Raw genomic sequence first — 24824 nt, forward strand, 5'->3', positions numbered from 1 at the left:
TTTACCGCCGCTGTGCGTTTTCCATCACCAGTGGAACTGTATATGATCGCAGATTAATTAGCGGCACACAGCGGGCGAGCCTTTTTCTTTGGCTGACACACGCGCGTCCCTTGGTCCTGGGTAAACGGTAGGTCTCGCAGCGTTCGCCGCAGTGCACGGACTTTTTTGAGACGGAGAGTATTATAGTGCTCGTGTACTAGGATTTCATCGGCAAGTTAAAAGAACAGTATAAAGAGCTCGCTGGGGGAAGGGGTCTGAAGTGGTCCGGAACCAATCCGATAAAGCCTCTCGCGCGTGCTGGAACGAAGTGGCCTCGCCTGCATCGCAATGCCAGTCGCAAATACAAAAAGCATCCTATGACGCACCGACCAGCCCCCCTCCTTCGCCTCCCACGGCCCACTTCGGAAAACTCGATGACTAGCCTCTCGGGGATTGCATCAGTGCCTCGCTGAGAGCCAGGCGCGCGCCACTGCCGAGTGTTTTTGTGCAAGCGGTGCCGTTCATCCCGAGGGCCACTTGCCTGTGGAATTGCGCGGCCGGTATCACGCTGGCGGGGTCCTCGAGTCGTACTCGGTCCCATCATATGCGTGTGCAGCCTCGTGCCGTTTCGTTGCGTACGAAGGCCTCGGGATGTAACGAATTTTGCTACCCTGCATATTGAAATATTCAAGTCGCACCTGGAGCACCAGCAAGCTGCTCGTCGGCAGAGACCCAGCCACTTGTCGAGTGATCGCCATGTCTTTGCGACCAGAGCGTCATATACCCAATCTGCTGAAGTTCTATCACATTCAACGCGTGGTTAGGTGTTTTGAAATTCTGTGCCCGCATTCGCAAATCGCAATTGGTCCGCTTGTTTACTTTGCATAACAAATATGTTGTGTATGTAACGATAGCGTGTGATGTTCTTGTTTCCGTTGCCGCATGCTCTGAGTATGTGCATTCGGGTGCTAGGGTCCCGTCAGGCAGAGCACCTCAGCTTTTTGCTCTTGTATCCGAGCCGAGACTTCATTGTCTGAAATAAAGAGCTGAAATTAAATTGCGTAGGCTTAGAAGATCGTATGTAAGGACAAGCTCTCTGCCAATCCCGAAAGCTAACACATGTTTATAGAGAAAGGGAATAGCCCATGACGAATGGTTCTTACGGATGGAAAGCATTGCCATTTCGGCCGCTGTAGACATAAGAGCTTCCTACTAAAATCGTCAGAGAGATATACGACGCTGCAGTCGTTCAACCACCGTGCGGGAATGACGGTCGGTACACGGATATTCCTACGATTTGACATGGCTTCTTCGAGGAAGCAAGCTGCAGCTGCTACCTTTATTTCCAAATTAAATGTCCACATTTCTTTAGACTAGTGAAGTGCTTTCCTCTGATAGCTAATTCATTCTCTTATGTAATTTCGAATGCACAAATAAGTCTCCACAGCGAATTAAGTTATGCGTGGCGCTAGATAGCTTTTGGGACAGTGACTTTCACCATGGGTGACAGCTTTCGATAAATAACATTTCTTATTTGCAATTTTACGAAAACGCTACGATCCTAGAAAATAAGGAGTAAATGAGGCATTGCCATAGAACAAGCTTGAGATGGCACCATTAGGTTAAGACGAGCAACCGCCAAATAGGCGATGTTTATAAATCCATGTCCTATACCCATCATTTCCGTGCTAGATGAAGCGTGGTTCCCATGGCACGCGTAGACGCCATAGCACCAGATTTCTCCTTTAAGTATCGGAAACGTTATTGCTGTAGCCTAATTCCAGAGAAATGTTGAGGCTTGTGAACGACGTGTTTTTGCCACTATTCTAAAAGCAGCATTTGCCGGCGAGCGACAGGGGGTGATGATTTGCGTACCCGGACCATGCCGCTGGTTCACGCTCAGATGGTCCCGTTAGCGTACGCAGCTGTGTACGTGGCTGCAGCCACATGCGAGTGCGTTCTCACACAATGAACCTCGCGTACCGTTCTATACTCAGCTTGTTTTGCAGAATCGTGACCGCGGTGGTACGTGCCGCACCTCCGCCCGGCCTTTATTCTCCTTCTTTTAAACGCTGAGTGGACTATGCAATGTTGTGTGTGTGCGTGGGGGGGGAGGGGGCGGAGGCCAGGTGCAGCTCGCTTCAGCCTGCCGTGCCCCAAATTCACGAAGCTCACCGCGCATGCCTATTCCGCTTGGTGAGGATTCTTCTCGGTTGTCCGGCGCCTTCGCTGGCTAGGGTACGGGCAGGGGCAGCTAGCGACATCATTGACACTGTTTGAACTTCGCAATGGAAACGTTGCTTCACCCGTGTGTTGCGGCTCCAATCGTGCAGGCCTTGCGTTGCTGTGCGGTGTTGGATTTGGTAAATATATGACAATGAGAGAGAGAGAAGATATAGAAGGCAGGGAGGTTAACCAGACTGAGTCCAGTTTGCTACCCTACATGCGGGGAGGAGGATGAGGGGTGAAAAATAGAGAGCTAAGACGTGAGTCTATATCGCACCTTCACATGCACTAAGCTATAGGTGCAGCATGTGTACAGTCGGGAATTCAAGTCTGTTGCCTCCAGGTACTGAAGAAGCGCTCGAATGACTTTCTGACAATGAACTTAACATAAGCTGAGGAGGCTGTTGCCATTGGCAAACAGTTCTTTCGGACTAAAGGCTCTGTGAAACCTTCCCTTATTCGTACATTCAGAACGGTTTCTAATTGACTCATACTATCTCTTAAGTTGCCTATACGCTTCTTCAGAGCGACACAGCCTAGCATTCTTACGACCCATGGAGACCCACTATACCTTTAAGATATTTCGCCGAGCGGTAACGTTCGCGCACTCGGTCGGCGCAGGCCATTACGCTAAGTTATCCCGCACTCGCGCGCGAGCGCCTTTGTGTCTGGCCCTCGCTCGCTCCTCGGCGAGGGTGAATGCAGAACGCGAAGGAGAGGCCGAGAACTCGTAATCCGCACAGTCGCAGTTCTCTGTCAGCTGCGGTGCTTTCGCCCTTCGCTCGGCTGGCATCGCCGTCCTGCCATACGCGTTGCTGCTTCGCCTCCTTTGTGCTCGGTGACCGCAAATCCTGTTCGAGTGCCGGCCTATTCCACTATTCGGCTCGGTGCGCGCTCTGGCGCCATACAATTTCTGTTACGCGAACAGCGAGATGGATACTTATTCCGCTCCTTTCTGTTGGCCCGGTGTATACGTTAGACGGTTTCTTTCGAATATTCAGCGTGCGCGTCGCTTTACGATCCGGGTCCTTTGTCCTGTACTCCTTTCTCGTCTTTTCTTTCTTTCGCGGCCAGCAGTCCGACTCGCTTTTGTTGCTTTCCAAAGGGAGAGTCGTCGGCGACGCGCGTGCGCGTGCGGTGTTCACGCGAGCGAGAGTGCCACATGTACGCGCTTTCGCTTCGCTCTCCGCTGTGGGTTTCTCTCGCTACGCTGCGTTCGCAGCGCGAACCCACTTTTTCGCGGTCATTGCTCGACGCGAGCAGCACCCTTTTCTTCTTCTGACTCATTCCTAGTTGTCCTTCACCGTTCTTTCCGGACGCAAGCTGGCAAACGATGGTTGAAATCCTGAAGCGTACTATAGCATGCGTGTGCTTGTTTATATTATGGAGCCGAGGCCAGTGAACTTGCCTCATTTCGTATAGCCGCGATTCGGTGCAATTTGGAGTCTTGTGTGTCACTCGTCGTTTTGTCGCGTCGACCCATGTATTGTCTCGACGCGTCGCCAGTCGAAGCGCATTTAGCGGATGCCAGAGCGCTTCACGACCAGCTGGAAAGCAGCGACTTCGTGCGCGTACGTTCGAGCGCGTTCCTGTTCAGCTGCTTGTCTGTTCGAGAACAGGTCAAGGTCACCGTCTCACGGTTAACTGCTTTTAACGATAGGTCTATTCGTGTCGAATGTGTTACATATTGGATACGTAATATGAAAGTATTGCCCCGTGGCATATGCAAACTGATGAAAAAGAGAGTTTGTACGTTCTATATCAAAAGGACGTTTTAGCAATGTTGATCTTAGCGTTCTCGTCATAAATCTTATAGTTCCTCGTCGAAAAAACTGACTGCATAAGCCTCCTATTCAGCAGCTTTTGTCTTTGTTTCGTGAAGCTTCCAAAATTTACTTTCCTGAATTGCCTCTCGCAGCTGAGCATAACATCGGTAATAGTATCGGTAACCATCCGTAGCGGCTGCGTTTAAGTGGGGACGGGATGTAATGGGGGCAGAATGTGAACGGACTTTTCTGTACTGGTATAGTTCCGACCTTTACTAGAAAGGCTAATTTATTTTCCATATTGGCGTGAAACGTCCTTCGATTCGATGAGCATGGGGGGGGGGGGGGGGGTGACAAAACCGCATGTAGCGAAAATATTTAACACTATTATCACTTACATATTTGCAACGCACGCACCTTAAATCTGGTGTCTTTGTGCAGAGGAAAGAAGCCATTACTCGATCACGTGGGGGTTGCGTGAAGTGAAGTGATGGCGCCGTTGTCACGCTACTCGTGACGCAATCGGGGCTAAATTTAGTTTAGTGAGGAATAGCGTGGCAGTACGTTTGTCGATCCGAGCGGGAGTGGTCGCGTTTGAGAGAACTCGCTCTGCCATAGTGCGTGCAGTCCATCAAACTGAAACCTGTGCTCATCAGGAGTTATAACGCTGACATATATGTGCGATTTGTTGCAGACATTCAACTGCTTCTCGGATATGGCGCCCTTGCGTACGACACGTATCCAGTCCAGAAATCGCGTGGCAAGACGCGGGCAGCGAGACTGAGGGATGCCAATTACTCGGAGAGTAATCCAGCTGAAGTAGCAGAATTGTGCTACATGCCACGGGTGATGTTAAAAAAAATATGTTTATGATAAACGAAAAAACAAGCAAACGTATAAACTGTATTCAAGGAGATGTTGGTGCCCTTTAGACGTTGCGCTCGCTACTCCTCTTAATTCATAAGTGTGCCCGAAAAAAGTGTCACACAAAGAATATAGAAGAAATTATAGCGACAACTGACACAACTACTAATGTTGTCATGCAGACAGCAAAGAAACAAAATGTTTAAGACAAGTTTTCACAAAATCCTAACGTACAAGTAGAAGTACAAATGACGTCCCTGGTAGGGTGTAAACACAAGGTACATAACCGGTTATAGCCGCTCTCCAAATTTAACGCTAAAAGTCGTCAGACGAACATAAAAAGAAAAAGAAAAATAAAGAGAACGGCTGGTCGTTTTCGAGAACTTGTCATTTCGTCCGCGAAATCGCGCATGTAGGAGGTGTGCCTGGGCGACACAGTAATCGGCTGCCGAGACTTCCGAACGAGGCACAGCACGCGTTCGATCCGCTCCTCGTCAATCGTCACCGAAGCAATACCGACGGCTTTCGCTCTTCCTTTTTTCTTCCTTTGTCTTCGCCCACATCTTCGCGCCGAGGTTGTTCCCCCAACCCGCTGTCCTTTCGCAAATTGGAAGCCACTCGCGCTCGCGCGGCTAATTTTAGCAACACGAACACAAGTCTATACAGCGGCGGCGCATCGTCAAGAAAAGGAGGATGCGGAACAACTTTGCTGCTTTGCGGGCTACTAGCTTTGCCTTGCAATTTCTTCTTCTTTTTTTTTCTTTTTTTTTGTCAGCCGGTAAACTCGGGTTTTACGCGCACGCCCGTGTTTCCAGCAATTTCACGCACACATGCGCGTCGCCCCGTTCCTCGTAGTCCGCGAAGTATGCACTCCTTTATTTTTTTCTTTTCCTCGAGGGCCACCTCTGCCTTGTTTTGCTATTACTCGCCTCGCGTTGTCTGTTCGCGTTCCTGCGAAAAATACGTGAGTGGTGTTGGGACGAACTATTCCAAACGGGTGGACCCTGTTTGCTATTAGAACGGGATCAGACGATGTCTCATTGCACGACGCTATGGTTTGGATCCCGTTCCCTCGTTCACGTGGCCAGAACGTGCACGGTGTAGTAGTGACACTAAAGGATGAAACACTGCCGAAGGTGTGAGCTAAGAATTTTACTCTTTATTGCACGAACTCGTGCTCAGAAATACAAGCAAAACTCAAAGCATTGCGATGGCGACGAGCGCAGTTGTCGGGCGTCCAATGCGAACACGCGTGTCAAATCCGCCCGCGACGTATACGTGTATAACTTCCAGAGTAATCGCTGGTGCTCACGTACAACACTATTCACGCAATCTGACCAGACAAGGCTCTCTCGCCAATAAATAATTTTAAACATATAAATTCTGTGGTTTCACGTGTCAAAACCACGATATAATTATGAGGCACGTCACAGTGTGAGTCCGGGATAATTTTGACCACCTGGGGTTCTTCAACGGGAGCCCAATGCACGGTACACGGGCCTTATTGCGTTTCGCCCCCCACCGAAATGAGGCCGAGCCGCGGCCGGGATTTGATCCCGTGCCCTCGGGCTTAGCTCACCATGGAATCGGCGACAACATCAAATCAATTTCGGATGAACATGAGAGACAAGTTTATAGAAGTGATAATGCGGTGAAAAACGGTCACCGGCAAATAGTGAGAACAATCCACGCGGGCCAACACGCTCACGGCGTCAGCGTGCACGACGTGCAGCTGCAACCAAGATTTAGTCGCCGGAGACCGTCGCTAAGCTGACGTTATGAAAAAAAGAGAGAGGTATTATTATACTGAAATGAAGTCGTAGGCCTGTATTTGGTAAAGTGGGTGAGGTAAGGAAGCTGAGCGGGCCTCACTATGGAAGCTCCCAAGTGTCTCTTTGACGTTAGCCCGAGGTCGGACCCATTTCTCAAACAATGTAACCTCCTTATAGGCTGGTACATATACCATAATGTCGTGAGTCCTTCGCATTTTCGCTCGAGGTGATGGAACATTTGGAGCTGCCTCCTTTGAGCATGCGCAGCATTTAACTTGCGGTGGTGATTGTGGGCGGTCAATCGGTTATCGCGTTTCCGTCGCCGTTGCCATATGAGACGATAATACCGTCTTATGGTGCTGTTGGTGCATGAATTATAGGCACCTTGCAGAGGTGCGAGGGCTCTACGAAGTTTTTATTTATCACCACAGCTTCGCCGACACTGGCGCGCTAGAGACGCGCAGAAAATGAGATACCATTGCAAACCGCAACCACATACGCATCGTTGCTCGTCTCAGTGTATGCGCACCGAGCTTTGCCTAGTTCAAGCTGCCAAACCAAACCAAACCTCCCAAACAATTAAGTTAGCACACTGTACTGGTATACTGTGAGCCGTGCTCTGAACTCGGATCCTATACGACGCTTTTCAGTGGTTGAAACATTACCACTCCAGGCTGAATTCTCGGTCGATCAGTTCCGGGGATAGTATGGATAGATCAGTTCCGGGGAAAAGTGGCATAACACTTAGCCATAGAGCTAGGGTTGGCATATAGTTTAACGATAATATTCCAATCCTTTCCTTTTCGCGTCTCGTCAACGGTGCGCACTGAGCTCTGCATGCCTGTGATCGACCAGTGGGGAACAGAGGACGATAATAAAGGACTCGAATCGAAAGAAAGGAATCGCTACATTCCTACACAGGGCGGTGGTGATAAGCATCCCATTTGCACTGTATTATTCACCATGAAGTTCGACCAACTTGCCCACTTCACCATCTCGCTGCAGCGCAAGATCTTGCGAGAGCGTATTCGAGGAAGTTTCAAGTGCGGCTTCTCGCGTTCGCCAAATGAAAAATGCCATTAGTCGGAACCTTGCAAGCGTCATCGTTCTTTTGAACCTCTGCGCACCGAAAGAGATACGCAGACGCATACAGAATGAAAGATCCCAGCGCAATGTGTTTCTCGCGCTTCTTTATCTCCCTGCTTTCCTTACTTTCTTTCTTTTTTCTCCGAGACTAGCTAACCGTGGTTATACTCGGTCCTTCGTAATCGTTGACCGCCGAATCGCGTGAGCGCGCAAATTTGCGGCGCGTGCGGTGAAGCGCGCTGGGGGGAATCGGCGCATCGCAACAGTTTATTCTTTCTCCGAGATCCCAGTACGTATATACACAGCGTGCGGTGGAGGCAGAGGCGCTTAGCGCAGCGTGATTAAGGAGAGCGCCGAGCGGATGTAATTAAAATGCGAGGCCATCTCCTCCCCCGCCGAAGCTTCTTCCTTTTAAAGTATACCACTGGCGGCCTCTGCCCATCCACCCGTACTGGCCAGTGCACTCTCTCCTGCGCATGCGCATCTTCCCTCGATTAATGTTCTCTGGTCACCCTTGTTCTTTTTTGCTTCTGTCGGTCCGTGTAAATGAGCCACTCTAGAATTTTCCTTCTTCTTCAACTTCCATACCGATATGCGTGGTTTGCCGCAGCGAGCTGCGCGCGTCGGTGCTGTTGCTGCTGTTGCTTCTGACCAAGCAGCAGTTAGAACAAAAACGAGCCGTGATTAAAGCGCGCGCACGCGCTCGCGCTGTCCGCGGTGCATTCCTCTTCCTTCTTCCCGCTTGCGACGCGTGCGCAATTATATTCCTTTTGTTCCTCCACGCGGCGATGTTCCTCCCGGTGCTCCTAATTTGAGTCGCCGCTTTCTTGCTTCCCGCGTGCTGTCTGCGTGTGTGTCTGTGCGCCCTTTCCTCCGAGTTCTTTTGTATGTATCCTGAGCGTTAGTCCTATTTCGTTTTTTTTTCTCTCCTGCCTTTCTTTCAGTTGTGGCTGCTCTGAATCCAACTTCCTTTCTCTTTTTAAACTTCATTACTGGCACTGTTTCTGCCTTCTCGGTCGTCATTTGTGGTTAACTGAGTTTTCTCTGATCCGTGCGATTATGCGCACCTGTTTGGTAAAAGGCGTTTGGCAGCTGTCGCATTCTTCCTAGCTTGAGTTTGTGTGGAGCGACTACCGCGCGCACTGTTTGGCAAGAGCAGCCGCGTTGTCTCAGTGCATGGCTATGGACTTTCTGCTGCTTAGCAAGAGGTGGCTGGTTCGATTCACATCAGCATTCCGATGAGGGCGGGCGTTATGAAAAAAAAAAAAGGAACGCTCGTGTACTTTGATATAGGCTCGCGTTGACGACCTCCAGATGGTGGAAATGAACGCAAAGCCCCCAGTACGGCGTCTCTGTTAGCCTGTTTGTTGATTTCGGGCGTCAAAGCCCGCAGTTTGATTGGCTTTCGACTGTTTGGCCTCGTCAATGGGCTTTTATTACACAATGCACGACCACCCACCGTTTTTCATGCCGCCTTCATTCCAGCCCCTTCCCTCCCCAACACGAGGAATATCAGTAAAAAGGAAGCACATATACACAGATAAATCCGCCATCAAGGATAACTAAATAGGACAAGTCAGTTTTCATAAGAAAGCGCTAAAGACGAGGGCACACAGGCACACATACGACAGGACGGGTGCTGAAAATGCGTGTGTGTACCTTTTCTTGTTTTCGTCGTTAGCGCTTTCTAATGAAAACTGTCAAGATGAACCAACCCGCACAAATCAAGGTATTGTTGCAACGAATGAGTCAGCTTCTATGGGATGACTGCGAAATAAAATGAAGTGCTGTTATTCTTTCAAGTCGCTCTCCTCAACAGGGAATGAGTACGTGATTTCATGAGCTATATGGTCGTCTTATACTCGCAGCTTGCACAGCGCCTCTGTAGAGACGATGCAGGTAATCGTATTGGAACAACACGCAGATTTTTCACTGTGTTATCCGTACATGTAGGAGCACTGAAAATAGCGATGAAGTCAGTGGGTACCTCCTATAAGATGGTGCAGTTCCAGATTTATCTATCCAGAGGTCAGTATGAGCATCACCGTGATTCAGGAGCTGACTAAATCGCGGTGCTAATCACGTCAGTCTTGCCACTCATATTGGTGAGTGGACTGTGTCACTGTTGTGACCAATTTCAGTGATAGAATTTAACATGTCTCATAGTTGCTTTTCATATCATAAGAAGCCAACAACGACACCAAGGACAACACAGGGGAGTTACTTGTACTGACCAATTGAAATAAAGAAGTTATAAATTAATGAAATTGAAAGTGGATGAAAAGTGCCGCGGTAGCTCAGTTGGTAGAGCATCACACGCATAATGCGAGGACGTGGGATCGTTCCCACCTGCGGCAAGTTGTTTTTTTCAGAAACGACCGATCCATTTTTCTTTCTTTCTTTTTTTTTTTTGTGGCAACGTACATTCTACGTGGTGATATTTTTAGGCGTTCAAACAAAGCCCGCAATATAATAAATAAAACCACGTGACCGCGCTCATGCGCTATCGTTATTGCAGCGCTCTCAAGCGTGCTTCGAGCGAAAGAACCGTGTTCGCGGACCGCTCGCCTACTAAAGACGGCGACACGTGTTTTCCGCGTGCCGCCGTGGAAGGTGCTGGCGCATTGTGAGGCCGATGCCCAGAGCCGAGGCCGCTCGCTTCGCTCCACGCGCACGGTTGAGAGCGCTGCAGTGCGATGGCGCATGAGCGCGGTCACGTGGTTTTATTTCATGTTTCGTGGACTTTGTCTGAACGCCTAAATATATCGCCACGCAGCATGTACGTTGCCACAAAAAAATTGGATAGGTCGTTTCTGAACAACCTCTACAACGTAACGAAACGCATTTGTCCTTGAAATTCATAATAAAGATTTTGTATAATTGATCTCCTCGAATGAACTAATTAATCGGAATAAAAAAATATTTTTAGGAGCGCCACATAACGGCAAAGCATATATCAGTGGTTTCACTCAGCTGCGGAACCACTTTTTGTTTTTTAAATCCTTGGTTCAAGTTACGTGAAACACCCTGTACATAACGTAGGTGCACATGTATGTGCAGGATTGAAAATGAGCTTAAACGTAATAGTGCAGAATCCTTTCGAGGTTGTGGCTAAAGTTTGCAAAGAGGACCTCACGAAGAAAATGCTTAGTAGTTGATGATGCATTGTGTTCGACAACTCTCAGTACGTAGCAAAAAAAAAAAAAAAAAGAAACAGCGGCTTAATGGTTGTTTTCTATACAGAGCGAACTACACACACGTCACGTCCCTGCAAGCGTTGTTTGACAGGTGCATAGAAGTGGCGTAGTAGGCGTTGCGTACGGCAAGTTTGCAAAAAGAGCGACACGTCAACAATTCCCAAGTCCTTTCATTCGGTAGCAGCTTGGTGCCGTTCTTTTCGTTCCGGAAAGCTTGTTGACATAGCAGATATTTTACGCGGAGCGCTGTTACTGTTCGTTTTCCTTTATATATATATCCCTCTTTCTTCTTCTGTCAGGTCTGCGGTCTCTCAGCCTCCTATATAAGCTCGCTGTCCCCATGGGATCAGTCGTATCGTGTTTTTCTACGGAGAAATAAACTCGGCAGCGTTGACCACGCGCGTGCCCTGCTAAATCTGCCTCACCCGTGCTCTCCTGCTTTCACTGTGGAAATAACAGCGCACCACGCTAGCACTTGTTTCCGCCGACGCGTGTGAACGTTCGCGCGGTCGTGTGACGGCTTGTCTTTCGCACGCGTACGTGGGCTCGTGTTCGGTGCAGGCACGCACCAACCACCTTTCGCGGGAAAACAATGCGCCCAGAGATCGGCGCCAAACAGAAGAATCGGAGACGTCATGAGGCGGTAAACGCGCGTACTAATCGAAGGCTTGGCTCTCGGTAATAGACTTCGCGTACGCCACGGCCGGCCGACAGACTTCGTGAAGTCCAGTCTCACTTTCGTTTGTGCTTGGGAGTCGTGCTCAATAAATAAATCACTTGATAGATAGATAGATAGATAGATAGATAGATAGATAGATAGATAGACAGACAGACAGACAGACAGACAGACAGACAGACAGACAGACAGACAGACAGACAGACAGACAGACAGACAGACAGACAGACAGACAGACAGACAGACAGACAGACAGACAGACAGACAGACAGACAGACAGACAGACAGACAGACAGACAGACAGACAGACAGACAGACAGACAGACAGACAGACAGACAGACAGACAGACAGACAGACAGACAGACAGACAGACAGACAGACAGACAGACAGACAGACAGACAGACAGACAGACAGACAGACAGACAGACAGACAGACAGACAGACAGACAGACAGACAGACAGACAGACAGACAGACAGACAGACAGACAGACAGACAGACAGACAGACAGACAGACAGACAGACAGACAGACAGACAGACAGACAGACAGACAGACAGACAGACAGACAGACAGACAGACAGACAGACAGACAGACAGACAGACAGACAGACAGACAGACAGACAGACAGACAGACAGACAGACAGACAGACAGACAGACAGACAGACAGACAGACAGACAGACAGACAGACAGACAGACAGACAGACAGACAGACAGACAGACAGACAGACAGACAGACAGACAGACAGACAGACAGACAGACAGACAGACAGACAGACAGACAGACAGACAGACAGACAGACAGACAGACAGACAGACAGACAGACAGACAGACAGACAGACAGACAGACAGACAGACAGACAGACAGACAGACAGACAGACAGACAGACAGACAGACAGACAGACAGACAGACAGACAGACAGACAGACAGACAGACAGACAGACAGACAGACAGACAGACAGACAGACAGACAGACAGACAGACAGACAGACAGACAGACAGACAGACAGACAGACAGACAGACAGACAGACAGACAGACAGACAGACAGACAGACAGACAGACAGACAGACAGACAGACAGACAGACAGACAGACAGACAGACAGACAGACAGACAGACAGACAGACAGACAGACAGACAGACAGACAGACAGACAGACAGACAGACAGACAGACAGACAGACAGACAGACAGACAGACAGACAGACAGACAGACAGACAGACAGACAGACAGACAGACAGACAGACAGACAGACAGACAGACAGACAGACAGACAGACAGACAGACAGACAGACAGACAGACAGACAGACAGACAGACAGACAGACAGACAGACAGACAGACAGACAGACAGACAGACAGACAGACAGACAGACAGACAGACAGACAGACAGACAGACAGACAGACAGACAGACAGACAGACAGACAGACAGACAGACAGACAGACAGACAGACAGACAGACAGACAGACAGACAGACAGACAGACAGACAGACAGACAGACAGACAGACAGACAGACAGACAGACAGACAGATAGATAGATAGATAGATAGATAGATAGATAGATAGATAGATAGATAGATAGATAGATAGATAGATTCAGCGAACACTTTCAAAAATGTTTAGAAGTTGCCTGCGGCAGATAGCGCAGTTCTGATTCACGAGCTGGACTACTCGAAGAAGCAGACTTGCACAGAAAATTGAAAAGCATATACCACTGATTAAGAAAAAATACCTAATTACAATTTTGACTTGTTACCTTATGGCCCATACTGCAATTTACAAATTCTAGCCGTAGAGTTCAGAAGGCGGATCCACTTGAAACAATGATTTAGCAAACAACCAGCGACCTTTTCACGGTTGATTAGCGCTCATCAGTCATCTTTACACCGGCGATGAAGCCTTCATCTCCCCTGTGGTGCCTGCAACAGCCTCAAGTGAATTTTCCTATTCCTGGAATTACGAAAACGTCCAATCGCCCACCGCCGGCTCTGAAGCAACTTACACTCCTATTACTGCCCCAGACGTATCATGACCACACACATATATATACCGATGCTTCGACCTCACCTACCAGCTCAACTGCCGCATTCGTCGTTCCAGCTAAGCAGGTTACAGTTAGATTCAATTTGTCACACATGACTACATCTACGTCGGCAGAACTTGCAGCTCTCCATGCCGCTATGACGCACGTCACCGAAGAGCCAACAGAGAAATGGGTCGTATTTTGTGATTCTAAGGTATCACAGTATCAAGTCTGCATTACATCACAGAACTTACGAGTAGATGATATCTGACATCAGGGAAGTGCACCACCATGCTCTGGAAAGAGGGTACAACATTATATTTCAATGTATTGTTGCTCACTGTGATATCGTCGGCAACAACCTAGTTGACAAGGCTGCCCGGTCTGCCCACGAAGATAGCGAGACGCGTCCAACACCTTTGGTGAGGTCGGAAGCTGCCTGGGAACTTCGCCTACTGGGGATCGTCAGTGGCCTCCATGCTACAGTTATATCGAGCACTGTTCATCGGATTCCTACGCTATAGTTCTCCCGTGCTTGCTAAAACATGCAAGTCAAATCTTCGAAAACTTCAGAGCGTGCAGGCGCAGGCTCTACGTGTTTGCCTTGGCCTTCCGCGCAGCGCCTCAACAGCTGGAACCATTATAATGGCTCAAGACCATCCGATCACGACTTACATTAGCACCGAAACGCTTAGAGCCCATGTTCGTCATGTTTCACGGATGCAGTCAAGCTCTCTTGCGTGCCTGCCGGAACGACGACCACAGGCGTCCTTCTCCAACAAGGTCAGCATCCATCGTGCCTCCTTACCATCGGGTTTCACACCCTCTGCACGTTCAACCTCAGCTTTGTGGTGTTTAAAACAACCTCAAGTGCGTCTTACGGTTCCAGGGATAAGAAAGAAGACCAACCTGCCTACCTTGGCCTTGAAGCAAGCAGCTCTGGATTGTTTGCACACTTTCTACTTTGATCGAGTACACATATATAGGGATGGCTCTTCCACTCAGACCAGCTCCACCAGCGCAGTGGTTATACCATCACGATCACTAAGCATCCAATAGAAAATTTCTCACTTGACAACATCGACTGGTTCGGAGCTTGTTGCCCTCCGAGGTGCCGTTGATTATATTAATAACCAACCGGCTAATCGGTGGGCTATATTCTGCGATTCGAAGGCGGCCTTACAATGTCTTCTGGCATCTCTTCGTCGCGGGTCATGTGAACAACTCGTGTCGGAGATACGAGAAATGCACCATCACATGATCGCGAAAGGACACGACGTCGTGTTTCAGTGGCTGCCTGGTCATTGCGGTATCTCCGGCAACGACCTCGCTGACGAAGCTGCTAGAAAAGCACACGAAGGAGCAACCCTTGTTTCAATACCTTTATCGCGGACCGACGCAGCCCAACACTTAGGCAAGCTAGCTCACTCTTTGACATTGGAGAAGTGGCACACACCTGAATTCACTCACCATCGCTTGCATTCCCTCGATCCCTCTATGCAACTGCGGCTGTTACCAGGTCTTCCGCAAAATGAGGAAACAGTGCTGTGCCGCTTACGTTTGGGCGTCGCATTCACAAATGCTTATGCATTTCTGATTGGAATGGCTGATAGCGCCGAGTGCAATGCCTGCGGTGTCGAGGAAACCATAGAACACCTACTGTGCTACTACCGATCTTATGAAAATGAAAGGCAAGACCTCTGCACAGCTCTCAATCAGCTCTCAATCTCAATCAGATCATGGCCTCGCATATCACAGCTACAAAAGGCCACAAAAGCGCTGCTGCGATATTTGAAAGCAACCGGATTGAGTCAGCGTCTGTGATCCGGACTGAGTGACCGACTGATATCTCCAGTGAACTTTCTCTTCTTTTAATCTTTCCGTCCCCCTTTTCCTTTCCCCAGTGTAGGGTAGCCAACCGGGCTCAGTCCTGGTTAACCTCCCTACCTTTCATTTATCATTTTTTCTCTCTCTCTCGCCTACTTGCACGTAAAAAGTCACAAGATCTCTGGAGTTCAAGTGCCTTCAATTGGCGATTACATAAACTGGACCACACACTACGGCTACAACTGCCATCTAGCCTTTCCCGCGGCGAACAGCCTTGCTGTGCCGCTTGTGGCTAGGAGCGGCGTTCACGAACGCATACTCCTATCGTTTGAGAATGGCAGAGAGCCCGATGTGCGACTCCTGCGGGTGCGAGGAAACCATCGAGCACCTATTGTGTACCTGCCCTCGCTACGATATGCAACGCCTCTCTCTGCGGGCAACTTTACACCGAATGTACTTAAGACCGTTAACCGAATCAAGGATACTCGAACCGTGGCCACACCCGTCACTGGCACGGAAAGCGATTCGTGCACTAGTGCAATACTTGAAGTGCACCTGCTTATGAGACCGTTTACAGTGTCCCCGTGTATAGTGTCCCTCCCACGCGCACTCAGTGCTTACTCTCTCCCATTTTCCTCTTTCTATTCCCCTTTCCCCCACCCCCATTGTAGCGCATCAAACCGTGTGCCCTTCTGGTTGACCTCCCTGCCTTTCCCGTCCTTTCTTTCTCTCTCTCTCTCTCTTTAGCAAACAGCGCGAATAACGGGACACGGAAATGACACACGCTGTTTGCTAAAGCATGTGTTCGTACCAACAAGACCGGCTAGCCACTATTCTGAACTTGAAACAAATTCTCAGGATGACACCAGTTTCGACATATTAATTCCCGAACTTTGCGCAGAAATGCATTGGCGTTCCAGTCACTATTCGGCTTCAATGCATAAAACGACGTTTTGTCGAGAAAGTATATAGACGGTGCTCCGCGGCTTCATTTTTCTCCATATGCATCTTTTTCAGCTCGCCAGAGCGCTAAGGTTCCGGACTTGTTGTTCCTTCCTGCCAGCTCTTTTGCCAGCTGCTCGAGAACTACGAGGGCGAATCAGAAAGTTTTTGCGCCTATCTTTTTATTAGCCAAAATAAGGCACATACAGGTGATTACAAATATAACGTACTATTCTACGTCCCTTATACTATATTTACGCATAGTCCCCACAGCAGTTCAGACATTTGTCCCATCGCAGAACTAAATTTGAGATGCCCCTGGGGTAGAAGAATTCATCCGGCTGACTGCGGAACCACCGGTCTTTTCCCACGGCCTTTTGCAAACTCACAGCAGCGCCACCTCAAACTTCTCAAAGCGAGACACCTTTCCTCATACGTGGGCTGCATTTCCGTGTGGATTTCGATGGGCGCTCGACCGTTGCTCTGCAGAAATCGAATCACACTTCGTTGCTCGTATACACCGCGGACGTGTGAACCACAACCGACAGCAGCGCCGTGCCGCGGAGCTAGCGGTAGATAAGGTCGGGCCGGTCTAAGAAAGGTCCGCCGCTGGGAGTGGATATGTTGGCTTCGCATTTACAGCCGTGATTTGGCTAAAAAGAAATAGGAGCAAAGATTTTCTGATTCGCCCTCGTACAAACAAGAGTCTGCGCCGCTACGGCACGAGGTCGTGCATGGAGATAGCGCTTCGAAGAGAAAGTGCGTTTGGCGGTGTAATTATTACATCCAGTCTTAATGAGGGTTGTATCTCTTGTTTGGATAGCAAGTGCCGAAGCGCGCTAGCACACTTGTTTCTTTCCTTACTTACTGCGCGCGCTCGCTCTATATCGACCTGGAAGGCGAAGCCAGCGTATTGAAAGCCTTCTTGGGTCGGACGTGCCTTTCTCCCTTTTATACAACGATCGATGCGCCGGCTTGCGCAAACAACAGAAATAGAAATAGAGAAAGGAAGAGAGAAAGAGGCAGGCGGTGAAACCTGGGCTGCTGCCACGGCGTTCCGTTCCTGCTGCTACGTCGCTCGCTTTGTACGTTTGGAGCAGCGAGATCTCTATACGGCTGAATCAGCCGAGCTCTTCGTTCGTGTTCGCTTTATTTTCATTTCTTCTCTATAATCTTTATTCTTATCAGAATCTGAGCTTTTTCTCTTTAGTTTGTGAAGTATACCAGGTGAATTCCGTTGATGGCATCCGTTATAAAAACGGTCAGGGTTAGCGATTGCGTTCACGGTGGCTGGTGTATTGAGCTGCTTGAGCCCAGCTTCGCAGGACAAATTAAAGCTCAGACAGAAAAAAAAGAGAGAGAGGTACGGTCATTGAGGCATCACACACGTGGCGCGACGCGATGCCCGACACCTGACGTATACGACGCGTCTGAAAGATCATTTCTCCGACTGATGGGGGAATCAGCTTGGGAGCTCTGTGGGTGTGTTCGTCGGTACGAGTATTACGCTTGATTGGACCTCAAATCGTACACCGCGTGGCACCTTTTTTACTCTCTCTTTTGTACCGTGCTCACTGCTTCACGAGCTACCAGACACTGCAGAAGCGCTGGCGGTCGGACAGCAGTGACGTTAGCGTACTATCTGTGGAACAAGTTAAGGATCCAGCGCAAACAAAACAAAAAGAAAAAAAAAACCGTAATAGAGAAAAGAAAAAGAAAGTCCAGAGAGAAGCGTGGTAGCACTCGTCCTCTTTGTCGACTGTTTTCTTCGGGTCCTTGTCCTGCTTGTGCTGGATTCTTATACACCGTGATGAAACACCGCCGGCCGGCTGCAATATCCTTCTTGGAATCAGTTCGTGCAGTATCAGAAGAGAAATCGCTGAGCTGCTTAGCAGAATGGAAAGATAATGTAGGGGCCTAAAGAAACGCGGTATTCCCCTCGGCATGCATTACGTGCATTTTAACGGACAATCCCTTTGAATTACAGAAGAAACGCTTCTGTTCGGCGTGTACGCGTAACGGTAGCTTGTATTAACAGCGAAGCTCTTTTCGAAACTCGCATGCATTCGCTTTGTCTATAGTGCAGCCATTACAGTAGATAATGGAAGTGTACTGTCGTGACAGCTTAAATACTCGTAGAACGAATAATAGCTTTCATCGCAAGTCACGACTGGATCTAAACTATTGTTCGCATGCACCTTGTTCGCGGAAGCCAGCCGCATGGCTTCGTGTGGCGCCGACCCACAAGATATGGAGGCAGTTGTAACTTTGCACGAGCAATGAAAGTCGTTCTGTCGACGAGAGTCCTGCTGTGCGCTTCGCGGGTGGTCTGATTTGTCCCCGTTTTCGTCGCTCCATTGTTCCTTGCAAAGAAGAGATTGTGGTCGATGACCATGTCAAAAATAAAAGGTTGACGCTTCGGAGCCGTTAAAGGGCCACTGCACCGACAGCGTTATAAATGCGTATAGTGGCACACACTATTGAAGCTATACTAGCAAAGTGTCAGTGCTGGTAATTGCTCGATTTTCTCATTACTGTCATTTGAATAGTACCCAAGCAACCGGCGAGTGCTCCTGGGGGTTAGCGGATGTGGCGTAAATCCCGACAGGTAGCCTCCGAAATTTTTCAGCGTGACGCGCGCAGCCGCGAGCGCTTTCGGATCTCGGAGGTCATGCCGAGAAGACGGGCTCATTTCCGGCGATCGGTAATATTGTCATTCTCTTTTTCTTTTAAAGCGAAGCTTTCCTTGCCTCTTCCTTTGACGTTTCCACTACTGCTGCTGCTTCTGCTGTCTTGCACGCCACGTAGGGAGGTGGTTCAGGGCGGGCACATGCATGGCAGGGGCGGAAAGGCGACGCGAGAAACTCGTTTGGACCTTTCCATCGAGTCGCTTGTGAACAATGCCCTCTGCAGCACCCTGGGTGTCGCCACAATACCCTCTCGACAGCTGTAATTGTCTGTGGGTCCCCGCGAGAATATTACGGAAATTGCAGCGCTTACTTTTCTACTAACGTGGAACAGTCCAGAAGGGATGTAAATAGAATAGAAGAGAGACTGTAGGGAGAGGAGGCAGAAAATAGGTAGAACCGACGGCAGTCACAAAACGAGTGAATAGGAGCCTTGCCACTCTTCGCTCGCACCTCCCATTCATGGGGCGAGGGCAGGAGAGAGAAAAGCTGGTGTGAGAAGGCGAGGAAACGCTGCTACTAGAAGGGCAGTGACTGCGGGCAAACGTGATAGATTTAAGTTCAAGGTGGGATGCGGTAGTTTCTTCTATTTCTGAAAAATAAGCACCATGCAAATTTGTGAAGTGGACAACTGACGCACGGCGTGCAGACGCAAAGCCGCATTAAAACACCGTAGCGTCTACGTGACACTACGAAACCGGTCGCACGTCAAATCAACATTTCAGTGCCCGCCGCTGTAGCTTGACGGCTATGGCATTGCTAGGTTTCGGGCTCGACCTTGAACGCGGTAGCTGCATTTCGACACGGTTGAAATAAAAAAAGAAAACGCTTGTATACTTAGATTAAGCTGCACGTTAAAGAGCATCAGGGCGTCAAATTAACCCGGAGTCCGCCACTACGACCTGCCTCGTAATCCGATTGTTGTTTTGGCACGTACAACCCCACAATTGAATTAATGTTTAACACTTCTGCCGCTATGCGATATGCTATTTGAGGCAATGCCAATGCTAACCTTCTCGGAGGTTGTGAACAAGGGTGTGCAACAGCGCCTCATGCAAACACGTCTCGATGTGTGACCTGTGTACTGCGCAGACAAACAGCACTAGTGCACTCAAGGAAACGTTTGGAATCAACTCACCACTTTCGTATTGGACTAAAAGCCGTAGAAATTAAGCATTCACCGTCAACGTCACCGCTAATTATGGTTAATCAAGGCAAACAGAACAGAGAGCTTCGCTTACATTGATTCCCACAGAGTGTGGGAACCGCATATATTTGTTTTCTTTTTTCACTAGCGTCTACTTTGCGAGTTTTTCGTAACACATTCCCGCCTACTTCAAACGTAATATTTTGCGCACAGGTAGCTGTATATGAACTTTATCTTATTAGAAAACTTATTAGAACTTATTAGAAAAATACACAGATTTTGATTCGGAAATACAGAGCCTCCGTGCAATCCGCCGGCGAGCGGAGCGACGGTACCGACGGACTAAATCACTCTACGACCTTAGAGAGGCCAGACGCATTCAAAAGAAAATTCAGCGTCGTCTTGCTGTACTGCACAATCAACGCTGGAAGTCGTTTTGTGAGTCTCTCGACCCACGTAAACCTCTGTCGGTTGTCTGGAGAACAATCCGTGGTCTTCGAACAGCTCCTCAACAACGTCGTCCATTTAAGTCTCTAGCCCTACAACAAGGATGCCGAGAAGTCGAGGTGGCCGAAGATTACTGCGCAAGGATCGCGGGTCCGGTGCTCACGTATTCACCTTGCGCACCTATTCCCATTGTTCCCCCTTGCTCCCGGGATCCTCGTATGGACGCTGCTTTCTCCATCGAAGAACTGGAGGCCGCACTTGCTGGTTGCAGGCGATCTTCGTCACCAGGACACGATGGCATCACATACTCTGCGCTTATAAACCTTGGTCAAGAGGCCAGAGATGCCCTTCTTGGCCTATACAACGCATCATGGCGTGACGGCTTGGTCCCTACAACGTGGAAATCCAGCCGGCTTGTTCCACTCCTCAAGGCTGGCAAATCCCCGTTGGAATTGTCATCTTACCGTCCAATAGCACTGGCCAGCTGTGTCGGCAAGGTAATGGAAAGAATGATACTTGCACGGCTAGAATGGTACTTGGAATTCTACAACGTCTATCCAGAGGTAATGGCTGGTTTTCGACGTGGCCGCTCGTCAATAGATAGCGTTATCGACCTGGTAACATACGTACAACACCAGAAACATCTGAAACGAATCACTGCGGCCCTATTCCTTGATGTTAAAGGTGCGTACGACAATGTAGATCATCAGGCAATTCTGGACGCCTTAGAAGCTGTAGGGATTGGTGGACGCACCTTTCGCTGGATATGCAACTATTTGCGTGGAAGATCTTTCTTTATTTTGACTGAAGACGGACCAACGCCATCTAGCTATACCAGTCGTGGTGTACCGCAAGGCGGAGTACTCAGCCCTACCCTTTTCAACCTGGTGCTCGTTGGTCTCGCTGATTCGTTACCGCAAACTGTACAGCTCTCCGTATATGCAGACGACATTTGCATATGGGCTTCAGGCGTGACACGTGTACAAGTCCGCGCACGACTTCAGAAAGCCTCAACGGCTGTGTCAAGATACCTAAGAAGACAAGGCCTGGAGCTTTCTGCTGAGAAATGTGCAGTCGTTGCTTTTACTCGTAAATCGATGTCCCCGTATGCTTTGCGGATTAATGACCAACTCATACGATATAGACGAACGCACCGATTTCTTGGCGTCATCATTGATAGAGACTTGTCTTGGAGCCCTCACATCTCGTACATGACGAAGCGTTTGGCCGCCATTGTGGACCTTCTTGCATTTCTCGGCGGGAAGTCCTGGGGCGCAACAGTACCGTCAATGTTGCAACTATATCAAGCACTGTTTTTGGGCTTCCTGCGGTACAGCTTACCTGTAATAGGTAATACTTGTACTACGAATATTCGCAAACTCCAGAGCGTGCAAGCCCAAGCACTAAGGACCTGTCTCAGTTTTCCCAAAACAACGTCATCGATTGCGACAGTGGCCATAGCCAAAGACGCGCCTTTGACAGTCTACATTGATACAGATGTCCTGAGAGCGCACATCCGACACCTGACTCGGATTCCCTCACACCATCTTGCTTGCTTGCCAGCAAAAAGGCCACTTTCAACTTTTGCTAAAACTATTGTAAGACATCAGTCGTACTTGCCATCAGAATTTACGCCCGCTTCACGATTGTCAGATCCATTGTGGTGTCTGCACCGGCCGCAAGTGCAACTGATATTCCAGGAGTCAGAAAGAAAGCTGGAGTGCCATTACAAGCTTTGAAGCAAGCAACTTTGGAGCACATTCACAACGTGCACAGATTCCGGCAACATGTATACACAGATGGTTCAGTAAAACTTAACAGCGCTGCTGCTGCAGTCATCATCCCGGCACAATCTGAGGAAATCAAATTAACAACTTCATGTGTGACCACATCGACGGGTACAGAACTCGCGGCGCTCCGTGCTGCACTTGATTTCATTAAGCAGAAACCACCGCAACAATGGACAGTCTTCAGTGACTCCAAGGCAGCCCTTCAGTGCATACGAAGCCCAATGCGCCACGGACCCAATGAACAACTGGCCTCAGAAATTCGGCACATATATCATCAAAGCTATAATAAGGGTCACAACATAATCTTTCAGTGGCTTCCAGGACATTGTAACATCAGCGGGAATGACCAAGCCGACGAAGCTGCCCGATCGGCACATGAAAGTGGTCAACGAGTTTTCATTCCGCTTTCGCGAACAGACGCTGCGGCTGGGCTGCGATTGATTTCCCGTGAGTGTACTTTGCCCCTGTGGGACTCAAATGTTTTCACCATGTGTCGGTTGCGTTCGTTGTCTCCTGACATACGGATGCACCTCCCGCCTGGATTACCACGACGTGAACAGACCATGCTTTACCGTCTGTGGCTAGGCGTTGCCTTTACAAACGCCTATGCTTTCCTCATAGGAATGGCCAACAGCCCCACGTGCGACACATGTAACATCGACGAGACGCTCGCACACATTATCTGTGTCTGCCCGCGATACAGTGCTGAGAGACAAGTGATGTGCAGGGTACTGGACCAGCTGGACAATCGTCCACTTTCAGAACTAAAAGCTTTAGGCCAATGCTCCGAAAGAACATCCGCGTTGAAGGCCTTACTCGCGCTATTAACGTTCTTGCGGTCTACGGGGCTTCACGACAGACTCTAAGAATGCCGCCCCCTACCGTTCTGTAGTGTACGCGCTTTGTTCGTGCTTGTCTCCCTTTCTTTCTATCTCCCCCTTCCACTCTATTTCTCTTTTTATCCCTCTTAACCCTTCCCCCTGCGCAGGGTAGCCAACCGGAACTACCTCTGGTTAACCTCCCTGCCTTTCTCTGCATTATTTTCTCTCTCTCTCTCTCTTATCTGAAACTAAGATTTTTTACGCGGTCCAAAATTTTGTTGCCGTTGTACCCTGTAAGTGTTCCGTAACCACGTGATGACGGAACCTGTCGAGGTTCCCAAATATCAACCTTTTACTTCGGCATGGTCGTTTATCACAATTTCTTCGCTTTGACAAGTATTCTGACCGTACGGGATTTCGTCGAACGCTTGACTCTATTGTTTGTTGTAGCACTAGAAAGATTACGACCCGAGTATAACGAGATGTTTGGTCGCGCGCCGGCTACCACGCGCTTTGCCGTATGGCGCTCATAGCTCTTTTTTCTTTCATTTTGTTCTCTCTCCGCAGGTGTACCACTGGCAGAGCCAGCAGTACCGCACCAGCGGTGTGGATGACATGGTGCTCCTCACCAAGATCACCGAGGACGCCATCGTCGAGAATCTACGAAAGCGATACATGGACGACCAGATATTCGTATCCTTTACTTTTACTTTCTTCTCTTTTTTCTTGTGGTTAATTACAGCTAGTGAGAGATTTTTTGTGTGGTTTGACTGTAATATCAGGTGTCGGAGGTGGCGCCGACGAGTTGCAAATTTGACTGCACAGATACTTCACGCGAGTCATAGCGGTCAAAAGTTGTGAAAGGCGCATACCGTTCACGTCTGTCTATTGGTTATACAGGTGTGCGTCTTCAAAAACGAGAAGAAATATTTACGAGAACGCGTCCTACATTTCTCAGTCAGTGACGGTGGTAGCCGTCTCCGAACTTTTGACCCATTAAGATTTCTTGCCCCAGTGTTTCCAGTTGCACGGTGAGTCGCCCGCTTATTTGGTTTCGGAAATTTCGCTTCGCCGTCTGGCCGCAAGTATAGGGCTTCCGCTCCTCAATGCCTGAGCGACGTTTTACAAAATGGGTGCATATCGTTTCTCGACCACACGCGTCCCCAATAAACGTACGTGATTAACTTGAGCCGGTAATTACTACTTGGCCGATCGCTCGTGCTCTAGGGTACTCACTATGAAAGGTGGCATGCAAATATTCTAGGAATGTTATGAAACTGCACTGACAGTTCTGCCACCTTAATGCACTTAGTAATGTTCCATCGGATATTGTGGTACGGACTTCCTTGGACAAAATAATAATGTAATTACATAAAAGTATGTATATATTATTGACCGTGAGCGTTAATTTTCCCTATTAGCTTCCTATCTTTTACCTATATTCGTTTTCAGGTCGCGTTTCTCTATAGCCTGGACGAAATCAATGATGGGACCATGTAACATTACGGCAGAGTAGCATGTTATTCTAAGGAAAAGAAGAAACGACGTACACAGTGATTTTATT

General features: G+C 48.9%; 2 protein-coding genes across 2 annotated transcripts in view; one reads left to right on the top strand and one right to left on the bottom strand.

The window, feature by feature from the left end:
• Window positions 1-24824, bottom strand: part of LOC126541799 (uncharacterized) — a 484065-nt gene that overhangs the window by 265792 nt on the left and 193449 nt on the right. The gene's annotated exons all lie outside the window — the stretch shown is intronic.
• Window positions 1-24824, top strand: part of LOC126541800 (unconventional myosin-Ie-like) — a 364609-nt gene that overhangs the window by 6371 nt on the left and 333414 nt on the right. Inside the window, exon 2 of the mRNA XM_050188736.3 lies at window positions 23828-23953. Coding sequence (XP_050044693.1) covers window positions 23828-23953 — 126 coding nt within the window. The remainder of the gene's footprint in view (window positions 1-23827; window positions 23954-24824) is intronic.

Source organism: Dermacentor andersoni, chromosome 2 (genome assembly GCF_023375885.2).
Source record: "Dermacentor andersoni chromosome 2, qqDerAnde1_hic_scaffold, whole genome shotgun sequence".
Classification (NCBI taxonomy): Eukaryota; Metazoa; Arthropoda; class Arachnida; order Ixodida; family Ixodidae; genus Dermacentor; species Dermacentor andersoni.